We start from the raw sequence: 21,437 nt of genomic DNA, 5'->3' as shown, positions 1-21,437 counted from the left end.
CTCCTAAATAAATGCCTAACTCACATTTTTAGGGACTTACTAAACATACAAGCATACAAATTAGGAGCAGGAGTAGGCCATTTGGCCCCTTGAGCCTGCTCCACCATTCAATAAGATCATGGCTGATCCGATTTTGGCTTCATTTCCACTTTCCTGCCTACCCCAATACCTTGTGACTCCCTTGTTAGTCAGGAATCTGCCTTAAAAATATTCAACAATCCTGCCTCCACTGCTCTCTGGAGATGAGACTAGACTCATGATTCTTTGAGAGGAAAAAAATTCTCCTCATATCCATCTTAAGTGGGAGACTCCTTTATTTTTAAACTCTGTCTCCTAGTTCTAATCTCTCCAGTAGGAGGCAACATCCTTTCAGCATCCACCCTGTCACCTCCTTCAGGATCTTATACATTTCAATAAGATCACCTCTCATTCTTCTAAACACCAATGGATACAGGCCCAGCCTACCCAACGTTTTGTCATAAACTAACCCCTCCCCCACATTCCAGGAATCAGTCTAGTGAACCTTCTCTGAACTGCATCTAATCTAATTATGTCCTTTCTCAAATAAGAAGACCAAAACATTAAACAGTACTCTAGATATGGTCTCACCAATGCCCTGTACAATTGTCACAAAACATTCCTATGTTTATATTCCATTCCTCTTACAATAAATGACAGCATTCTATTTACCTTCCTAATCACTTGCTGTACCTGAATACTAACATTTTGTGATTCATCTACCAGGGCACCCAGATCCCTCCGTATGTCAGAGTTCTCCAATTTCTCTCATTTAAATAATATGCTGCTTTTAAATGGAGAGAGACTGAAGAGCTTATCATTGAGCCCTGCAACATTGAATGCTACTATTGACTAAAGTTGATACTAAAATGATCTGTTGTCCTTCATGATCACTTTAAAAAAAAGTTTGCTCTATTATAAACAACTATTTATTTATGTTTAAACATTTAGAATTTTGAGATTCTTAAAATTAACTATAGTGAGAAAAACACAAGCTTCTTTTAGAGGTCAGCAAAAAATTGAGTGAATCTGAAATAACATTTTGGTCCTTTGAACTGTTAAGCTTTCTACGGTGCATTTGAGGTTTATGTTTGCAAATTTTGCAACTCCATTCAGCACATTCCCATCTGCAATTGAGATTTATTAAGTATCAAACTTTTCATTGTGGATATCATACGATTCCTACTATTGCAATGTCAAGTTTCAAAGGAAAAGACCCAAATAATTGATGGAGGGTGCTAATTTGGTGAAGCACGTTGGAAATGCATATTATCAGATACAGAGTCCTGAGGCCTGCAGTATAACTGGGGCCCCAGCATGTCCCAGTGCAGCCAGCAAGCACAAAGGAGCTGGGAGCCTATACTCAAATTGTGTTGAAGGTGCATTAAGCCCTGAGGAAATTTAAATTAGATCCAATTTGGAATGAGAGACTGTGGTAGAAACTTTAATATTTTTAAAATATCTTCTGTCCTATCCTTCCCCAGGCCCTCCATATGCCTGCTAGCCCACCATGTCACATGTGTCCATGCCCCATCCTTGGAAAATGCTACTAACACTTAGCAGCCCTTGAATAGGTCCTAGTAATGAAAATTCTAGCCCCTGTATAAACTTACCTCTTCTCCCCAGCACTCCCAGAATAACCTAAAAGTTATTTATAAGCTGACCTTGCATAATATATTCTGTTTTAATTGGTAGAACGATGGTAGGTCCAAATTATTATTGCTTAAATCCCCAACACTAATTTAGACATGTTGCTGTTATTATTTCTCTTCCATGGTTCTCCTTCCATTCAGGCTGTTAAGGTTGCATTTTAACCTCCACTACCAAAGGACAGATAAAGACACATATACATATTTTCCACCTTCAGTCTCCAACAAAATAAGTAATTCTGAAAAATAAATTAACAATGAAGAAATGTTTTTATTTTATAAGCTATTAAGAACATGGTTGCCTTCGAGTGGTATGTGTTGTCTGCTCGGATCACTTTTATTTCTGTGCTGTTCTTGCTTTCGTTTGTCACTAAAAACCAACATCAATTCTGTAAAAAGAGGGCAATTCCCCAGTACAGGTCATATGTTCCTGTTTGAGGGTAAGACATGCAAGAGCCTCTGAGTGGAGTCCTCTCTTTCCGAGAAAAAGGGATTTATAGGCAATTGCATTTGAAATATCCATTTTTGTTACACTTAATTGCTCATTTAAAATGCACATTCAGAAATGTGATTTTTTTCTAAACTGTTGATTTCAAGAAAATAGTTTTTTTCATTTTATGGACCAGTTTTAGTTCTACTTCCATTTTATTGTTGTATTAGAAATGTGCAGATATTTTTTGGGCACATATTTTAGATCCTAATGGGGTGAATACACAGTTGGGTGGGCACGGATCGTAGCACCGCCAGTCAGTGTACCAATTCTCTGGCTCCATTCCACCTCCAAGTCATTTTCCCGAAAGCAGGATTGGGGCTAGGGAGGGAGTGGTGGCAGGGCTACCCGACTGCAAGTGGCAGGTAGTCAATTCACTTAACTAGGGGCCCTTCAGGGAAATTCACAGGAGTGGCTCTTCTCCACACAGTGCAGGCTTCTGATACCTATTTGAACCTGACAGCAGGTCCTGAAGCCCATGGGGAATTTTCAGGTTGCATATAAAGGTTTAGCTCCTGCGCGCCTATTGTCAGATATCAAGTGGAATTTTCCAGATAGCACTTGGTCCCCGGAGGTGTGGGAAAACGGGGCAGCTATCTGGAAGCGAACTTCTGGTGGCAGACAGGAGGGCCAGCACTCCAGGCCACCTTAAAGGCTTGCCTGGCTTCTGCAACAACCACAAGTTGCCCTGGGTGGTGTTCCCTCTTTGTAATGGTGGCCTGACTGTAAAAAGCTTTTTCTATTTTAAAAATCAAAGTTGGAGAGAGGGCACTGCAAAATGGTGGCACCCTCTCTCTCACTTAAAGTCATCCTTTTCCATCAATGCTTGAGGGCCCCCTACTGACTGTCCAGCTAGCTTTGAGAGCCAGCCTGCCATTCTTAATCGAATGGCGAGGCCACTCTCTGGCCGCCACTTCAGGGAAAATCACAGGAGTGACTCTTCCGCACTTAGTATGGGCTTCTGATTGCTATTTGAGTCTGACAGCAGGATCCTGAAGGCTGTGAGGAACTTCCAGATTGTGTGTCAGCCATGGCTCAGTTAGTAGCACTCTTGCATCTGAGTCACAAGTTTCTGGGTTCAAGTCCCACTCAGATTTCAGCACAAAAATCAACACTAACTCCTTCTGCTGACTGGAGAGGCGTCAGAAACAGTTGCACGCATGCACTCGGCTTACAATGTGGCTATTACCATGTGCACCAAGGTGCGTGCATCCATTTTGTTCAACCAGTTTAACACAACAAAATGGCCAGCTTAACTGCAACTTTAATCAAAGGATATCTTTCTTTTGATTTATTTGAACAAGTGAACCAGTTGGAAAAGTTTTGTGCCGCTATTCCCTACACAGCCCAATTCGCTCAATTGGTGGATAATAGGATTCTTAATCCCAGGGTGATGGTTTCAAGCCCCAGATTGGCTGTTGATTTTTTTCTTAAATATTTTGTCCAAAGTATTTTTGTTTATTGATTTTTATCAGTGGTGAAACTTAAGAGCAAATAGTTTTTGTTTCCAAGACTGACTCTTGCCCAAACTAATTGTTTGTAGGGGGCAAAATATCCATTTTTTGCCATTACAAGAACCTAACTATTAAAATGGCTGTTCTCTGAGTGATTGCAATTTTTTCAATTAATTGATTTTGTCATAAATGAGACAGTTATAAGACACCAGCTTGCAAATGAAATTCATAATTCAGCGACAGAAAGCAGAGCTGGACTGAAAAACATCTCTCATTTTAAATAGCCTGACATTGCATCGGGACATGTACAGGAAGTGCTTCCCTGCTGTTGCAGCACAAATAAACACAGCCAAAGATCAAAGCTGACACTCTAGTGCAGTACTGAGGAGGTGCTGAACTGTCAGAGGTGCCATCTTTTGAATGAGTCATTAAACCAAGGCCCATCCGTTTGCTCGGGTGGATGTAAAAGATCCCATGGCACTATTTTAAAGAAGAGCAAGGGAGTTATCCCCAGTAATTACACATAATTATAATTTCCTCTTCCAGCCCATTTCCCTCCATAACTATCTGGCCCACTTGAAAACAAGTATAGAAGAAGTGTTCTGAGTTACTTGTTAGGCGGTTAAGCACTTAAAAGCCACCCACAGAAGGTTCCTCATGTCTAAATCTCTAGTTAAAAGAAATAAGAATGCCAAATAATAAAATTGAACTTGATGTGAAGTTTCCATTATAAACATGGGTGCAGAAATTTATATTCAAAAAGTTGATAGGAAGTGTACATTGTTATGGCTGGAAGAGGAGGGGTAAAAATTGACTCCCCTAGTTTGCCACTCCAGGTCCAACCATAATAGGGTTTTGTGAATTTAGCGAGGATGTGCTCTGCCAGTACTGCAGGAGTCCCACTATTTCACTTTCAGATTACCAAGAATTAACCAGACAAGTTTTCTGAGTTTAAAATAAAGAACAAGATATGATTATTGAACCTACTTCCTGAATTTAAAAAAAGTATAGGTAAATTGCAACCAGCGTTCATACATCACATACATTCCATGGGGCCCACATACAAACACTTGTACAGATGGTAAAACACGAGGACTGACTCAGACTTTTTGCAGTTCGTGAAGAAAATAAGCAATCAAAGAAGTATAGAACTATCTGTCCTTTGGCCGGCCTTGATGCAGTGATTCCATGATGTGGTCAGTTGTCTTCCTGGGTGTACTTGTGCAAAATAGATTTCCACGTGTTATCCCCAAAAGATCTGTTTGCAGTAGATTTCTCTCCTCAGGATGGTTGTTTTGCAATTCGTGTGTGATACTTCTGAGAGAAAGAGACATGACTCTTTGCAGCCTTTCAGTATTGCCTTCCAATCTTTGCTCTCTGGCTTGGTAAAACTCTTTCTCGCTGTATAGACAGGGGTATTAAAGTCTGTTTCTTTTCACCCCCTTTGGGTAGAATGTGAGCTTGCATATTATAGCTGGCTTGCAGCCCCTCCAATATCTTAATGGGATTACAGTTTATTAAAATCCAGCCTGAAAAAGGCATTAGAAATTGTAGGTCTGGCAGCATCGGCGGAGAAGAAAAGAGTTGACGTTTCGAGTCCTCATGTCCCTTCGACAGAACTTGAGTTCGAGTCCAAGAAAGAGTTGAAATATAAGCTGGTTTAAGGTGTGTGTGTGGGGGGCGGAGAGATAGAGAGACAGAGAGGTGGAGGGGGAGGTGTGGTTGTAGGGACAAACAAGCAGTGATAGAAGCAGATCATCAAAAGATGTCAACGACAATAGTACAATAGAAAGTTAAAGTTGGTGATATTATCTAAACGAATGTGCTAATTAAGAATGGATGGTAGGGCACTCAAGGTATAGCTCTAGTGGGGTTTTTTTTTTTATAATGGAAATAGGTGGGAAAAGGAAAATCTTTATAATTTATTGGAAAAAATAAAGGAAGGGGGAAACAGAAAGGGGGTGGGGATGGGGGAGGGAGCTCACGACCTAAAGTTGTTGAATTCAATATTCAGTCCGGAAGGCTGTAAAGTCCCTAGTCGGAAGATGAGGTGTTGTTCCTCCAGTTTGCGTTGGGCTTCACTGGAACAATGCAGCAAGCCAAGGACAGACATGTGGGCAAGAGAGCAGGGTGGAGTGTTAAAATGGCAAGCGGCAGGGAGGTTTGGGTCATTCTTGCGGACAGACCGCAGGTGTTCTGCAAAGCGGTCGCCCAGTTTACGTTTGGTCTCTCCAATGTAGAGGAGACCACATTGGGAGCAACGAATGCAGTAGACTAAGTTGGGGGAAATGCAAGTGAAATGCTGCTTCACTTGAAAGGAGTGTTTGGGTCCGGGACACCCTGGTCCACTCCTCCATCACGCCCTACTCCTCAATCCCCTCCTATGGCACCACCCCATGCCCACGCAAAAGATGCAACACCTGCCCCTTCACTTACTCTCTCCTCACCATCCAATGACCCAAACACTCCTTTCAAGTGAAGCAGCATTTCACTTGCATTTCCCCCAACTTAGTCTACTGCATTCGTTGCTCCCAATGTTGTCTCCTCTACATTGGAGAGACCAAACGTAAACTGGGCGACCGCTTTGCAGTACACCTGCGGTCTGTCCGCAAGAATAACCCAAACCTCCCTGTCGCTTGCCATTTTAACACTCCACCCTGCTCTCTTGCCCACATGTCTGTCCTTGGCTTGCTGCATTGTTCCAGTGAAGCCCAACGCAAACTGGAGGAACAACACCTCATCTTCCGACTAGGGACTTTACAGCCTTCCGGACTGAATATTGAATTCAACAACTTTAGGTCGTGAGCTCCCTCCCCCATCCCCACCCCCTTTCTGTTTCCCCCTTCCTTTTTTTTTCCAATAAATTATATAGATTTTCCTTTTCCCACCTATTTCCATTATAAAAAAAACCCCACTAGAGCTATACCTTGAGTGCCCTACCATCCATTCTTAATTAGCACATTCGTTTAGATAATATCACCAACTTTAACTTTAACACCTATGTGTTCTATTGTACTATTGTGGTTGACATCTTTTGATGATCTGCTTCTATCACTGCTTGTTTGTCCCTACAACCACACCCCCCCCTCCACCTCTCTGTCTCTCTATCTCTCCGCCCCCCACACACACACACCTTAAACCAGCTTATATTTCAACTCTTTCTTGGACTCAAACTCAAGTTCTGTCGAAGGGACATGAGGACTCGAAACGTCAACTCTTTTCTTCTCCGCCGATGCTGCCAGACCTGCTGAGTTTTTCCAGGTAATTCTGTTTTTGTTTTGGATTTCCAGCATCCGCAGTTTTTTTGTTTTTATTAGAAATTGTATCTTTATGAAAAAGAAGTACATCCTCATAACACTTCACCATGTGGAATGAAATGAGTTTCACTCTCATTTCATTACAAAAGTGGGAAGAAGCACAAATAATAATAAAACAAAACCCATACATTCATCCACACCCTCACATCTTCCTTTTTACTTTGTTGGGCCTGTTCAGTTGAGGCTCGACCTCTTGTTCCTATACAGTTTTTAAACTCTGAGCAGAGCATCCACAATCACATTATTTTTCCCAGCAATGTGGGTAATTTTTAAGTAATATGATTGGAGAAGCAAACTCCGATAAAATAGTCTCACATTCTTGGTTTTGAATTTCTCTACAAAGATTAAGAGATTGTGGTCTGTATAGATTGTAGTCTCTATGTAGCCATTTCCAACATATATCTTGACGTGTTTAGGGGTTAGTAATAATCTGAAGGTTTCCTTCTCCACAGTGGAATAATTGCTTGTTCAATTTCTTGGAGAACTGCCAAACTGTCCCTTTATGCCTGATTTGTCCTCTTGGACTTGGACAGCCCCTACCCCAAGGTCACTAGCATCGATGACTACTTTAAGTGCTTTATTGAAGTCTGGGGCTGCTAACACCAGTTCGTTTGCTGGAATGGTTTTCAGCTTCTCAGAAGCTCTTTGGCACCTCTCTGTTCACACTACCTTTGCTTTTTTCTCCAAAGGCCTGTTAGTGGGGCAGTGATGTTAATGAAATTAGGGACAAACTTGTGGTAGAAACCCCACAATCCTAGAACCTCATTATTTCCCATTTTGTTGTGGGTATGTACCTTTGCAGCTCTGGGCAGCACTTGTCCTCGACCCGCCACCTGTCCTAGGTTGGTCACTTGAGCCTTAGCGAACTCATTTTTTGTGAGGTTGACCATGAGGTCAGCTGATTGTAACCTTTTGAAGTTGTTCTAGGTGACTTTCCCAGGTGCCTAGGTACACTTGAGTAGGCCTGTCACTACCTGGTTCATCAGCCTTTGGAAGGTGGCTGGAGCTTTTCTGAGTCCAAACTGCATGACTCGACACTGGTATAACCCATCTGGAGTTATGAAGGCAAAGTTATCTTTGCTTGGGTGGTCAAAGGCACTTGCCAGTATTCCTTTAATAACTCTATCTTAGTGGTGTAAGCTGTGTTACCTGTCTGTGCAACCTTCCAGGTGGGGCATCAGATAGCAATCAGCTTTGGTTACTGCATTAATGTTTCAGTAATCAGCACAGAGCCTTGTGAAGCCGTCCGGCTTAGACATGAGCATATCTGGGGAACTTCAGCTGCTGTTACTGGGCTCAATTAGTTTATGCTCCAGCATATATTTGATCTCCTCCCAGACTTGGGTTAGTTTCTCTGGACCTAGACAGTAGGGATTCTGTTTAATGGGAAGGGTCTCTCCCACATCCACATCATGTAAGACAAAAGTGGTGCAGTCTGACTCATCATATACCGACATGCCCAGGCATTGGAATTTTGTGGGCTAGCCACAATATTTCACTTCACCTCATCTGCACCACTACATGGTGAATCACTGTCTACTGCTCATCTGCAGGTCTGTGAGGGGGGCTCTCCACTTCCTCATCAGTATTTTGTTTTTAAAATAATAGCACTTCGTGACTCCCTCTGTTTCAGCTTCAGTTTGGGCAGAATGTGCTAACCTTTTTAGCACCGGATCAGCTTGCTGAGCCACAATCAAGGAAGATCTACTCATTGCACCCTTTGAGTCTTCTAAATTCCTGAAAAAGGTTTTGGATAACCAGACGACAGGGTCATCTGTCTGTACTATGGGTTTGGCCTCCTCTGATGGGGCTTGTTTGGCAATAGACCAGGTCACCACACAGTCAAGAAGAGTGCCAAGGATTTTCTCCAGTAGCTGCTCTGTCTCCCTGACCTCGCCCAGCTTCTCTACAACCACTGGGGACGCTACCCTCTGATCCTGGCAGGTCATTTCCGAGAAGCAGCTCAACCCCGTCCACAGGTAAACTGAGGATGCCTCCCATGGTCACTGGTCCTGAAATAAGGTTGCACTCCAGTTGCACCCTTTATAAAGGTATGGGCATGTATTCTCCCTTGATACCCTTTATCAGCACTTTGGCCTATACTGGTCTCTCTGGGGGACAAGGTCATGCTTCTTCCTAACAGTAGAGAATGGCTTGCCCCAGTATCCCTCAGTATGACTACTGGCTTACTCATTGAAATGGGGATACCTTTTCTTATGACACAAAATCATTGTAACTCTCAGGGACTTTGCTAGTTTCACCCACACTCATAGGGTTGCACTTACAGGGACTTGTTGCTGTGGTCAGACCTGGTCTGCTATGTACTCTGCCTGACTCTCCTTTCTGTACAGGCCCTTTGTGCCCCAATAAATCCTACGGGCTTTCCCCCTTAGCCTCCAATAATTGGCATGAAGGCGTCCTGCCTAGTGACAATTGAAACACAGGCTTTCCCAACGCCATCCTTTCTGGTCTAAGGAGGGTTCTCTCTGTTTTAAGTCATCCCTTCTTTCCCAAGAGTGCTCGGCTTCCTTTCACTCTTCCACTTCCTATCCTTTCCAGGTTGCTGGGGGTGATTCAGGAAGGGTTTCCTTTGGGATGCAGGCTTGTGGACAAGCTCATAATATCAGCCAGAGGTGCTGCCTGCCTGGACCTTGCTACTTTCTGTTCCTCTATGTGCATTTTTATAAGGAGAGGGAGTGAATTGTTGAACTCTTTGAGGAGGATTATTTCGCGAAGATTTTCGTATGTGGCCTCAACCTTAAGTGCTCATTTCCCTCGATCGAACACGAGCTGCTTAAGCCATTCAAATTTGATGTACGCCTCGTCCTGCCTCTTTGGAAGGGTACGGAATTTCTAAAGATATGCCCCAGACACCGGTTCATATGCATTTAAAATGACCTTCTTTGCCAGCTCAGTTTGCCAAACTCTCATCAGGAAACAGGGAGTAAACTTTGTGAGCCTTGTCTGATAGCTTACTTTGAGGTAGCAGTGTCCAGCTTTCTTTGGCCACCTTACTTGCTGAGCTATTCTCTCAAAATAGATGAAGAGGGCTTCCACCTTTTCCTCATCGAACTTAGGGATTCAATGAACAAACTTGAATAACTCGATACTCAGCTGGGGTGCCTTCTGTAGACACAGCGGGCCTGTCCCCATGCATTTCGAGCATTCTCATCTCGCTTTGGAAAGCTCGTTCCTTCTCCCTTTCCTTTCTCTCTCTCTTTTTCTTTTTCCTCTCTCTTTTCATTTGGAATTCTAGCTCTAGCTGTTTTAATTCTAGCTGTAATTTCACTAAAGCTATTTTTCCTTCTTTATTTTTCTCAGGTTCGCAATCCAATTGTCTGGCCATGAGTTTAAGCTCAGGTTTCCTGGCTTTTGGGCGAAAACTCTTAACTCCAACTCCTTGGCTATACTTTTCATCTCCTCGAGGGATAGAACCTTTAAATTATCAAAAGTAATTTCCATTTGTTCTAGAAAGGCACCGGCTTCGAATGGGGACAGTTTTACACTTTAGTATCGTAAACTCAGGAAAACTTGTTTCAAGAGAACAATTTACTTTCCTCACTCCAATTCTCTCGTTGTCTGTGGTATCTAATTCTGGATGGTTTTTTAAAATTCATTTATAGGATGTAGGCATTGTTGGCTAGGCCAGCATTTATTGCCCGTCCCTAAGTGTCCTTGAGAAGGTGGTGGTGAGCTGCTTTCTTGAACCGCTGCAACCAACGGTGCGGTTAGGGAGAGAGTTCCAGAAGTTTGTCCCATGACAGTAAAGGAACAGCAATATATTTCCAAGTCAGGATGGTGAGTGGCTTGGAGTGGAACTGCCAGACGGTGGTGTTCCCATGTACCTGCTGCCCTTGTCCTTCTAGATGGTAGCAGCCATGGGTTTGGAAGGTGCTACCTAAGGAACCTTGGTGAGTTAGCCCCCAAATTTCTGTTACGACCACATTAAAAAGAGGTAAAAATTGACTCATCTTACCACTCCAGGTCTGACCATAACAGGGTTTTGTTATGAATTTAGAGAGGATGTGCTTTGCCAATACTGCAGGAACCCTACTATTTCACTTTCAGGTTATAAAGAATTAATCAGACAGGTTTTCTGAGTTTAAAACAAAAAACAAGATAAGTTATTGATCCAACTGCCCGAATTTTTTAAAAAACCAAGGGAAATCGCAACCAGCATTCACACATCACACACATTCCATGAGCCCCAAATGTGTGCATACTTGTACAGATGGTAGAATACACGGACAGACTTAAAGATTTCTTCACAATTCGTGAAGAAACTAAACAATCAATGAAATATACAATTAACTGTCCTTTGGCTAGTTGCAATGCGGTGATTCCATGTTGCGGCTACTTTGTTCAGTTCCTACAGAACAGATTTATTTCCATGTTTCATCCCCAAAAGATCTCTATTGATTCGCAGTTGATTTCTCTTCTCAGAATGCTTAGTTTGCAAATCTATGCTCAATACTTCTGAGAGAGAGAAAGACATGGTTCTTTGCAACCTTCCAACCTCTGCTCTTTGGCTTGGTAAACCATTCTTAAAAGCCTTGCTGGCAGTATATTCCAGAAGAATTTGATTACCATGTCTGCTGTCGTCATTGTTTTGTAGAAAAAGTAATTACATTTTGATGTCTCATCTGTTATGACCACAGCTGGTGTTAATTGCTGCACAGGCCAAATCCCAGAAGGAAATTTGGCTTCTGGGCCATACCGTTTTTTTGTATTCTGAAAATGAGAAGATGGCTTACCGATCTCAGCAGTATGAGATCCAGTAACACTTCTAGGATTTTAAAATTTAAAAGTAAAAGTTTTATTAACAAAAATAAAAGAAAACTTAAGCACACAAGATTACAGTTAGACAATTAGGGTTAGTCTTACAAAACATTCTCAAAAAAACCTCTTTCAAACCCACAAGTAAACACCTTCCAGGCAGCGATCCCTTATAGATGTCTAACTATGAAATCCAGTAATATTATTTAAGGCAAGCAGCTGTAGCTTCAGTAAAGGCATACCATATGACCTCTACCCTCATTCACTCTGCAGTGAAATTCATTTCAAAACAAAACTGCATGTTGCAGTCCAAGACTTTTCTGGCTTGACTGTTGGCTAGTTCAAACGGCATCCCTTCCCAGCCTGGAGCTGCAGCTACAGCCCAACAGTTCAAACAGCTCTAGCTATCTCCCTAGCTCCACATTAACTCTAAAATACCTTTTATCCCTTCCATCCCCAGCTCCATTGTTCTCACCCCTCTTTGAAACACAAATCCTTCCAAATATAAAATCTTTTATGTCTCTATCTTGTCTTTGCTTTTGGGTCAATAAAATATAATATCCTCACTGCTATTTACCTATAGAACTCCTACAAGATGCAAACATGTTTCTTTTCACCTCTGACTCCCTTTTGATATTCAAACAAACTCTGAACTTATCAAAAAATGCATATGGTAGATATAACCTACTTACTTGTACCTCAACCTAATACCTCTATACTTTTCATGTTTTAAACCCCACAGAAAACCTGACTCCTATCAATATCTTGCCCAACTTAATTAAATCACACACACACACCCAGCCTTCTTTACAGAATAACACAATATTTCCCAGAAATATTTGAAAAATAACATCCATTCTCGCACATCTGAGAAACCTTTGAAGAGTAATAGTGCAAAAGCCAACAGGAGATGGAGTCTTTCACGCTCCCCAGGAGCTTTGAGAGTCTGTTTCTTTTTATTCCACTTGGGTGGAATGTGAGATTTTATATTGTTTTATATTGTAACTGGCTGGCAGCCTCTCCATTGTCTTAATAGGATTACAGTTTATTAAAATCCAGCCAGGAAAAGAGGCGTTAGAAATGGTATCTTTTTCTTGTAAAAAAACAACGCACATCCTCGTAACAACATATGTTAAAGAGGCTGTGAATTTCTGATAGCTGTCTTGAATGGCTATGTTCGTTTAGTATATGCGTCCACAAAACATGACAAATAAGCTGCAAAATTTACCTGTTAATCAGAAAGAAATTTCTGGGCATGCCCAGCTGATGAAAAAAAATCTATTTGTCATTGAATTGTTCACAAGCTGACACATATGTTGAAGAGTGAATAATCAGTATAAAAAGTCAGCCCTCAAATCTATTTGTTTTAATATGTAACTTGACAATCAGTGTCAGCAAACGATTGGATTACGATCAGTGTCAGCAAATGATTGGATTATGACACACCATAGTCCTATCTTCGTCTGATGCCCACATTCCACCACCACCTCCACCACCCCGCCCCGGCCAGCCCCCACCGACAATGGACTTTAAGCAGTAATTGGCATAATAGATCAGGAGTGGGAGCTCTATCTGAATTCTTTCTTAATTTAATACATGGATACTAAGTTCTTTCATCCAATATTATTTAATATTCAATATTATTTTAGAGGAATTCAGCACGTTACAGGGATTAAACATGAAGCATTCCTGGTCTGCTTGACTGACCAGTACATCATGTGTCCATTCACAAATTGAGCCAATGTAAAAGCCTGCAGAAAGTTTTAGATTTGTAGGATGGTAAATTCAGCTGTTTTAATTGTAATGTAAATTGATCCATTTTGGTGTTTATTGCTTTTAAGTTGATACTCATTTGAATGTCAGTGTTATTTAAATGTTACTGTTGTTTACATATACCTCAAATTTTTGGCTCTGTAGGTGGAAGAGTTAATGGCAGCCATGGAAAAAGTGAAACTAGAACTGGAGCTGATGAATGCTAAGCTGTCCTCTACCCAGCAGTCCCTTGCAGAAAAGGAAGCCCATCTCACTAACCTGCGTGCTGAGAGGAGGAAGCACCTAGAGGAAGTCCTTGAAATGAAGTAAGGGCAATCTTTTCCGTTCAATGTTTCATTTATGAAGTAGTATTCCATCTACCTCTCCCACACAATTTTCTTGTTTGCTTTTTTAAATCACATTTAATTTCTCCTGTACTTCAAAGCTTTAGTTTCTTGCTGCAATATGGATTAGAAGTTCTCAGTCTGTATTTGAATGAGTAGCACATTGTGGTAGGGCATAGATTCACGTCCAAATTTCTTCAGTCAGTATGTTTCAGCCTTGACACCCTTGGGGAAATAGCGAGCAGGAATTAGGTGTTTCCCCATAGGAAGGTGGGTCATACCATAGCTGCCTTGAGCACAACTGTCATAAGAAGTCACAGAAGAGCATCTCTCTTGATTAGGAATCAGAGCAGAGGGATCTATACCAAAGTATAGCTGTGTCAGTATTATCTGTGAAAGCAATATGTTTGTACTGACTCTATTCAGTTACCACTTGAACAAATGCCTTTAAGATCTTGATTCTTTGTTGCATGTTGGAATCTTGAGAAAATAATAAATGGAATTAGTATATTCTGTTGTTCGTAAAAGGAAATTATCAGACATGTTTTGTACACATATGCCTGAATTTTCGTTCTCAAATTGGGTATGCAGAGGTAGGAAATTTCCCGACCCCACAAACCTGGCTCAGGAGAAACTGCCCAGACCCACCTGCTTTTCGCTCTGGGGAAGCGGTTGCTAACTGGAGGCAGGCTCGCCACTGCAGAAACAGTGCAGAGGCATCCACAGGGGCTGCTGAGTACAGAGGTGGGCTGCTTAAAAGGCCCATCTCGGTGCTCGTCCCAGTTGTAATAATAACAGTACAACAAAAGGCCCTCTAGCCCTAACACCCCCCCCCCACCCCCCGTACCCGCAACACACTCCCCATGCCTGATCTATGCCAACTCATGCCCCCATGCACTCCCATGGCCTCTCAATCCCTCCATTCTAACCTATGCCTCCACCTATTCCATCACCCCATACCCTCCATGCCAACACCTGACCCTCTTCTCAACCTCATGGCCCCTTTTCCTTTCATGCCAACCCATGCTCCCCAACCACCACCCTTTGCCCTTCCAGATTCCATGTAAATTCGCCTAGTATCCATCATGGGCAGACCTCAGGAACCATGGCAAGATGAAATAAAATTCTAAGCATCTATTACAAAATTCACTATATTAAAAAAAACTCTGAAGTGATAAAAGCCCATTCAATACATTTAAGTTCCTTCAAGTTCTTAACCCCTTACAAAAACAAACATTTGTATTCACAGCCCCACATCAAAGACAGCTAATCTCTTTATAACCACTTGGAGCTGTGAATCAATCTGTGAATGTACAGTCCCCCTCCCCCCCACCCCTGCTGTGATAATGATAGGTTGTGGAAGCAGTCAAGCAGAAATAATACTAAAATGATGGCCCACAGGCTTATGTCAGCAAACATCTATTGAAATTACAACCCCCATTTTTTTTCAACTGCCTGCGAGCTGTTTTTTTCAAAATTTAAAAGGCAGGGAATTTAAATGACTCGACAGTTCCGCATACCTTATCCATTTTTCACGCATATTCATGCCTACGCTTAACAATCTCAAAGGAGCTCCTGACCTTTCCCAAAGGGGTACCTGACCTCTCCAAATAACTCTGACAGTTTTAGATCTTTTCAGAAACCTAAGTCTTTCAGAAACCTAAGTGACTAAAATTACTTCTGTTCGAAGGCAGCTTCCGTGATCCACGGATGTGCAAAATACATCCCACCCCCAATATTGTAAGCATGTGCACAGGAAGGGATAATGGTTTATTTTTAAAATGGCTTAATTTCATATTTTAGACTTGATTTAGTGAGACGCCATCCATGATATAAAGCTGTGACAGGAGCATGGGTCAAAACATCAGGCACCTGAATCCACATTCTCGGTTCACATTGTGCTTGATTTTTTGGCAGCTGATTTGAAGACATAAAATGGGATCATCCAACAAGCGTGCATGTGCGTTTCTTAAATAATTTAGTTATTTTAGATGAAATTCATGCTGAATTTTCCAACCTCATTAAGGCTCCAACCACACCGCACACCTTGCTGTTATAGACTGGGCATGTAGAAGTCTTGGCACTTGGCCTTCTGACAGCAGACTAAATTGCAGGACCTCCAAATAATATTACTGGAATTGCTTAACAGTTTTGCAGCTAACTCATTGTGCATTCAGAAGATGAACTGAAAGAGAAGTCCCAGTTTTAAAACAATCTTCTGCCCAGTGCCACCATCACCAAGCTATCCTGTGCCCATTCCTTAAGCAAGGTCAGGCTGTCAATGCTGAATAGCTACCCAGAATTCTAGATTACATGCGAAATCCTGACAGCCCAGCTGCTGTGCTCCTAGCACCAGAAAAATATTCAGGTATGCTGACCTGATGTTAGTAGGTGAGATCTGTTGTTTCTGACAAAGGTGTGTTGAGTGCCCAAGCAATGCTAACTCATACATCAATGCACAAAGGATATATTTTTGATCCTATAAGCATGATATGTTTAATTTTGAAAGGATCATGTCAATAAAAGTTACATAATTATACAAATAAAACACATTTGTTTTTAAACTGTGCCAAATATTTTCTACTTTTTCTACTGTAATTTGTTATGGTGGCATGTATGGAGACAAACCCATATTGCCATTGCAGTAATAATTTGCTGCACATGAAAAGGCCAGTCAATGTGTAGATGGAATGCAGAGATCAGGATTTATGGTCTGTGGAAAAACAGACCACTGACAATAAGTGCTGTTGTCTATGTTCTAGTTATATAGTAATGCCAGCAGGATACACTTGTAATTCCAGTGCAAAAGAACTCAGCAGTTTTCCATCGTGAGATTGGATTTGGCTTAGTAAATTGGATTAATTAATCTTCTCAGTAGTAAATAGTAATTACGAACGTACAGCCATATGTACTAGGACAGGAATAGGCCACTCAGCCCCTCAAGCCTGCGCCATCATTCAATACGATGATGGCTGATCTGATTGTAACCTCCTTCCTACCCCAAATAACCTTTCAGCCCCTTGCTTATCAATAATCTATCTATCTCTACCTAAAAAAATATTGAAAGGCTCTGCTTCTACTGCCTTTTGAGGAAGAGAGTTCCAAAGACACTCATACTCTGAGAGAAAAAAATTATCCTCATCTGTCTTAAATGGGTAACCTCTTATTTTTAAACAGGGATCCCAAGTTCTAGATTTTCCCATAAGAACAAACATCCTCTCTGCATCCACCCTGTCAAGGTCCCTCTGGATCTTTAAGGTTTCAATCAAGTTGCCTTATTTTTCTAAACTCCGGTGGATACAGGCCTAGCCTGTCCAACCTTTCTTCATAAGACACCCCCCCATTCCTGATATTAGTCTAGTAATCCTTCCCTGAACTGCTTCTAATGCATTTACGTATTTTCTTAAGTAAGGAGATCAATACTGTACACAGTACTCCTGATGTGGTCTCACCAGTGTCCTGTACAACTGAAGTATAACCTCCCTACTTTTATATTGAATTCCCCTCACAATAAGCAATACAATTCTGTTAGCTTTCCTAATTACTTAACTGCAAACTCTCCTTTTGTGCTTTATGCACCAGAACATCCAGATGCCTCTGAATCTCAAAGCTCTGCAATATCTCACCATTTATATATCGTGCTTTTTTATACTGCCTGCCAAAGTAGACAATTTTGCATTTCCCCACATTATACTCCATTTACCATTTCCTTGCCTACTCATTTAATCTATCTATGTCCCTTTGTGGCCTCCTTATGTCCTCTTCATGGTCCCCACCATTTGGAGTTTTTCTATCTACTTTCTGTGATCTGTGATATCCCTTTAAATGTCTGCCACGCATCTCTTTTAACTACTTCCTTAGCCTCATTTGCCAGTTCACTTTGGCTATTTCTGCTTTCATGCCCTCATAATTGCCCTTGTTTAAGTTTAAAAACTGGCCTTGGGCCTGTTCTTCTCTCCCTCAGATTGAATGCAAAATTCAATCATATTATGATCGCTGTTACCTTGGGGTGCCTCCATTATGAGATCATTAACATCTTGTTGCACAATACCAGGTATAGTACAGCTTGCTCGCTGGTTAGCTCCGGAACGTATTATTCTAAGAAATGATGCCTAAAACACTCAATGAGCTATTACGTTGATTTTTGACAAAATTGCATTGTTTGATTCAGCGTATTGTTCATTCTAAACTAAAGGAAATAGTAATTGATGATATGAACTGAACCATTTTTTTTTCAAGCTAACGCTAAGCACAACGGCCCACATGTTTTATCACAAACATTGAAATAACACCTTGAAAGATGCTACCATCTGAATTTTGTCCTTTTGGGGAGGAATTGGAAATTCAGCTTATTCAGAGAAATGGCACTTCATGTTGCAGTTCTTGCCTGTATCAGCACACACTCTGGAGATGTGTTGGAGACTTGATTCCAGGCTTCTCACAATTCAGTCATACAAGAGGGTGAAAACAACACCAGTTTTAAATTTCTGTCTGACTTTTTTTCTTATTTATCTGGGAGTTTTCTTAAGGAACTGTCTGGAGTTAGATTTTCCTCAGGTTCAGTGTATTGTTGAAATCACAGGGTTAATTTTTTCACCAGTAGTTGTAGCTCTCTCCTCTTTAAAACTGAGTCTTAATTGTAGATGCAGATTTGCTAAACTCTAACCTTCCTATGTTCTCTTCAGTTGCTGCTTGCAATCAATAATGGGGAGAGACTGATGTAAGAATAAACAGTGATAGTTTACTGAGATGTAGGGCACCAGATAATAGATGCTCACTCAGAAACCTCCAGAACTAGTCTCCAGTTCCCAGTTGCCTACGCTGTAGTGATTCATCAGTACTGTCACATGATCAGTACACCTGCATTCTCTAAAAGGGACAGGCTAACTCACTTTACCACATCCCTCCCCCTTTACTTAAAAGTACAGCTAACAAACTTAAAACACATTAACTATTTACATAATAACTAGTTACAGAACAAGTCTCTCAGGAGGCCTTCTTTGATGGGTTGAGCCTCGTAGCCCAACAACCTCAGCTTGTGTTTCCGAGATCTCCTTTTCAGGGGCACTCGCCCACGATGTCCCTTAGTGGATTTTTTTACCATTTTCTGGGTGCAGCCAGGTCACTCCTGCTGAGTCTCCCCCCCCAAGATGAAACAGATAAAGGGCAACAAGCACAAAGCAATACAGCGATGAACCACATGATGTGTGAGGGGAAAGAGTAAAAGAAAGAAAAACAATATTTTTGTTTTCCTTTCCGAGGACTGTCAATTTCTCTCTTTCTTCCTGTGTGTCCTTTTCTTAGAAGCATTAACCCGTTTCTCTTCTCTTTAATTTCGTTGTTGGCTGGACTAGACTCAGACACGAGCTGAACGTGAATGAGCTCAGTAATTGGGTTTTCCAACAGCTGTTCTGAGAATTCAAGGCCTTCTAGCTTTAAAACTTCAGGGCTTTTACACAGTTTCAGCTCTTCGAATTATTTCCTATTTTCATTAATAGTTTCCTGGAGAATCACATATTGTTCCCTCTTCTCAGCTAATTCGTTCCTCAACTCTGCCAGGGACAGGCTGAACTTTTCCTTTTCTTCTTCATATATTTCTTGTGGCTCAAATTGGGAGCTGATTGAATTTTGTAGCGCACGAAAGTCCTTTAATAGATTTTCTATTTCCTTTCAAAGGATGTTGACTTCAGTTTGAACTCTGTCCTGGTGTAACACTTCTTTGGGCTTCTGTTGGGTCTTTGCGTACTCATTTTTTCTTGCAGCAACATATCTAGTTTCGAATTGGGAACATAGCTGGCCATCAAGATTTATCTCTCCCAGCCAGTTCCTTCCAAGGAGACTCTGTCCCCTGCCTGACATTACAAATGGGGTAATTTTGCAGACGGTTCCTCATACTGCACATTGACTTGACAATGCCCCTTTCACATTTATTTCTTTGCCCGTGTATTTCCTCAGCTTTGTGTCCGAAACTTCTAACTTCAAAGGATGGGTTCCTTTACTCAGATATCTAAATGTATGCTCTCCAGTGACGGACACCGACTTTCCCGTATCAACTTCCACCTTAATGGGTTGCCCGTTAACTATAATGACTACCTGGATTGGCTTGGTTCTACTCACTTTGAGGTTATATAACGAATGGATGTCAATGATTCTATTTCTTCTGGTTCTTCCATAAGGCATTATTTCAAGATTTTTCCTTCTGTCTTTATGGTGTTGTTTGTTGGCCAACCAAACTCTAACTGCACGTCTTCCTATGTTTTCTTTAGTTGCTGCTTGAAGTCAATAATGGGGAGAGACTGATGTAAGAATAAACAGTAATAGTTTATTGAGACATAGGGCAGAGCATTAGACCATACGTGCTCACTCAGGAACCTTCAGAACTAGGCTTCCAGTTCCCAGTTGCCCGCGCTGCACAGTGATTTGTCAGTGCTGTCACATGATCAATACACCTGCATCCTCTAAAAGGGACAGGGTACCTCACTTTACCACAATATTCCTTTATTGATGATCATTTTCCCATGGCAATGGCTATTTCCACTGGTCTGACATTACTACTGGAAGATTCACTCCTCCATTCGTTGTGGCCTGCTTACCTGGCTTCGGAGCATTAAAGCAAATTCCCATCATTCCTTTGAGGTGCTTCAATATTGAGGTGCCCACTCTTCCTCTCTGCAGCCTTGGCAGTGGTCACTTCTATCGGTGGCGCTGGTGGCCCTCTGATAGGTCGCAGCTGGGAGAGGCAGACTACCATCCTTAATGGGACGGCAGCCCTGGCAGCGCCCAGGTTCTGGTAAAATCCTCTCCGTGGTCATGCTGTTTGAACGCATGGGCTTGGGACTCAGACTTGGCCTTGGCGGCAAGCCAGTAAAATTGCAACCAGTATTTATAGCTCAGCGTTTCTTCTCACCACTCAAAGTATGTACCTTATACATTTTTATCAATAATGCTTATGGTGAGTGTCTGATTTGCCTGTATTTAGGATGTATTGCAGTTATCACTTTGAATGGCACAGCAACTGCTTTGTTGAAAAGTCCTGGATCCTGGAGTGCACACTTGGGTTCCTGGCACTAATTTTCTCTTCTTGAAGTTCCAATGTTTGTTCATTTGTGCCCTATTAAAGATTGGAAGACAGTTATTGTAAGGCAATGCAATGGAACTTCCCACCATGGTTCTTGCCCCCTCACACCCTCTGAAACAAAATATTCCCTTGAATCCAGTCTCAGCTACACCATACCATGTGATCTGTCAACATGATGGTTTTAGGCCAGAGTAGCCCATTTTGTGAATCCAGGCACCCAACCTGCCCAGCCATCATTGTCCCCTGTCCTTTTTGTTATATGGGCCAGAATATTGCCATCAGCGGGCGGGGGTGGGCCCGACATATCAACATTCAGAATGATGCGCGATGCAGTCAAGCTTGTGTCCCGACTTCATCGTGTGTCATTTAGATATTTAGTTCGGCGGGCCACTAGAGGCAGCTACGTGCCCACCAAACTGTCAAAGGTCTAATAAGGTCATTAGGAAACTAATTAAGCTACTTAACAGTGCTGCCCGCCCAACCCTAAGGTTGGTGGACAGGCGAAGAGCCCAGAGTGGCCTTCGCATTTTTCAGGAAACCTCATCCATGGGTGGAATGA

General features: G+C 41.8%; 1 protein-coding gene across 11 annotated transcripts in view; it reads left to right on the top strand.

The window, feature by feature from the left end:
* The window catches only part of erc1b (ELKS/RAB6-interacting/CAST family member 1b), a 1,202,158-nt gene that overhangs the window by 486,311 nt on the left and 694,410 nt on the right, over positions 1 to 21,437 (top strand). For all 11 annotated transcript variants that reach the window (XM_041215847.1, XM_041215845.1, XM_041215843.1 and 8 more), the window contains one exon: positions 13,622 to 13,782. In XM_041215847.1, the coding sequence (XP_041071781.1) occupies positions 13,622 to 13,782 (161 nt within the window). The remainder of the gene's footprint in view (positions 1 to 13,621; positions 13,783 to 21,437) is intronic.

Source organism: Carcharodon carcharias, chromosome 21 (genome assembly GCF_017639515.1).
Source record: "Carcharodon carcharias isolate sCarCar2 chromosome 21, sCarCar2.pri, whole genome shotgun sequence".
In the NCBI taxonomy this organism is placed as follows: domain Eukaryota; kingdom Metazoa; phylum Chordata; class Chondrichthyes; order Lamniformes; family Lamnidae; genus Carcharodon; species Carcharodon carcharias.
This window is presented reverse-complemented; position numbering and strand designations above follow the sequence as displayed.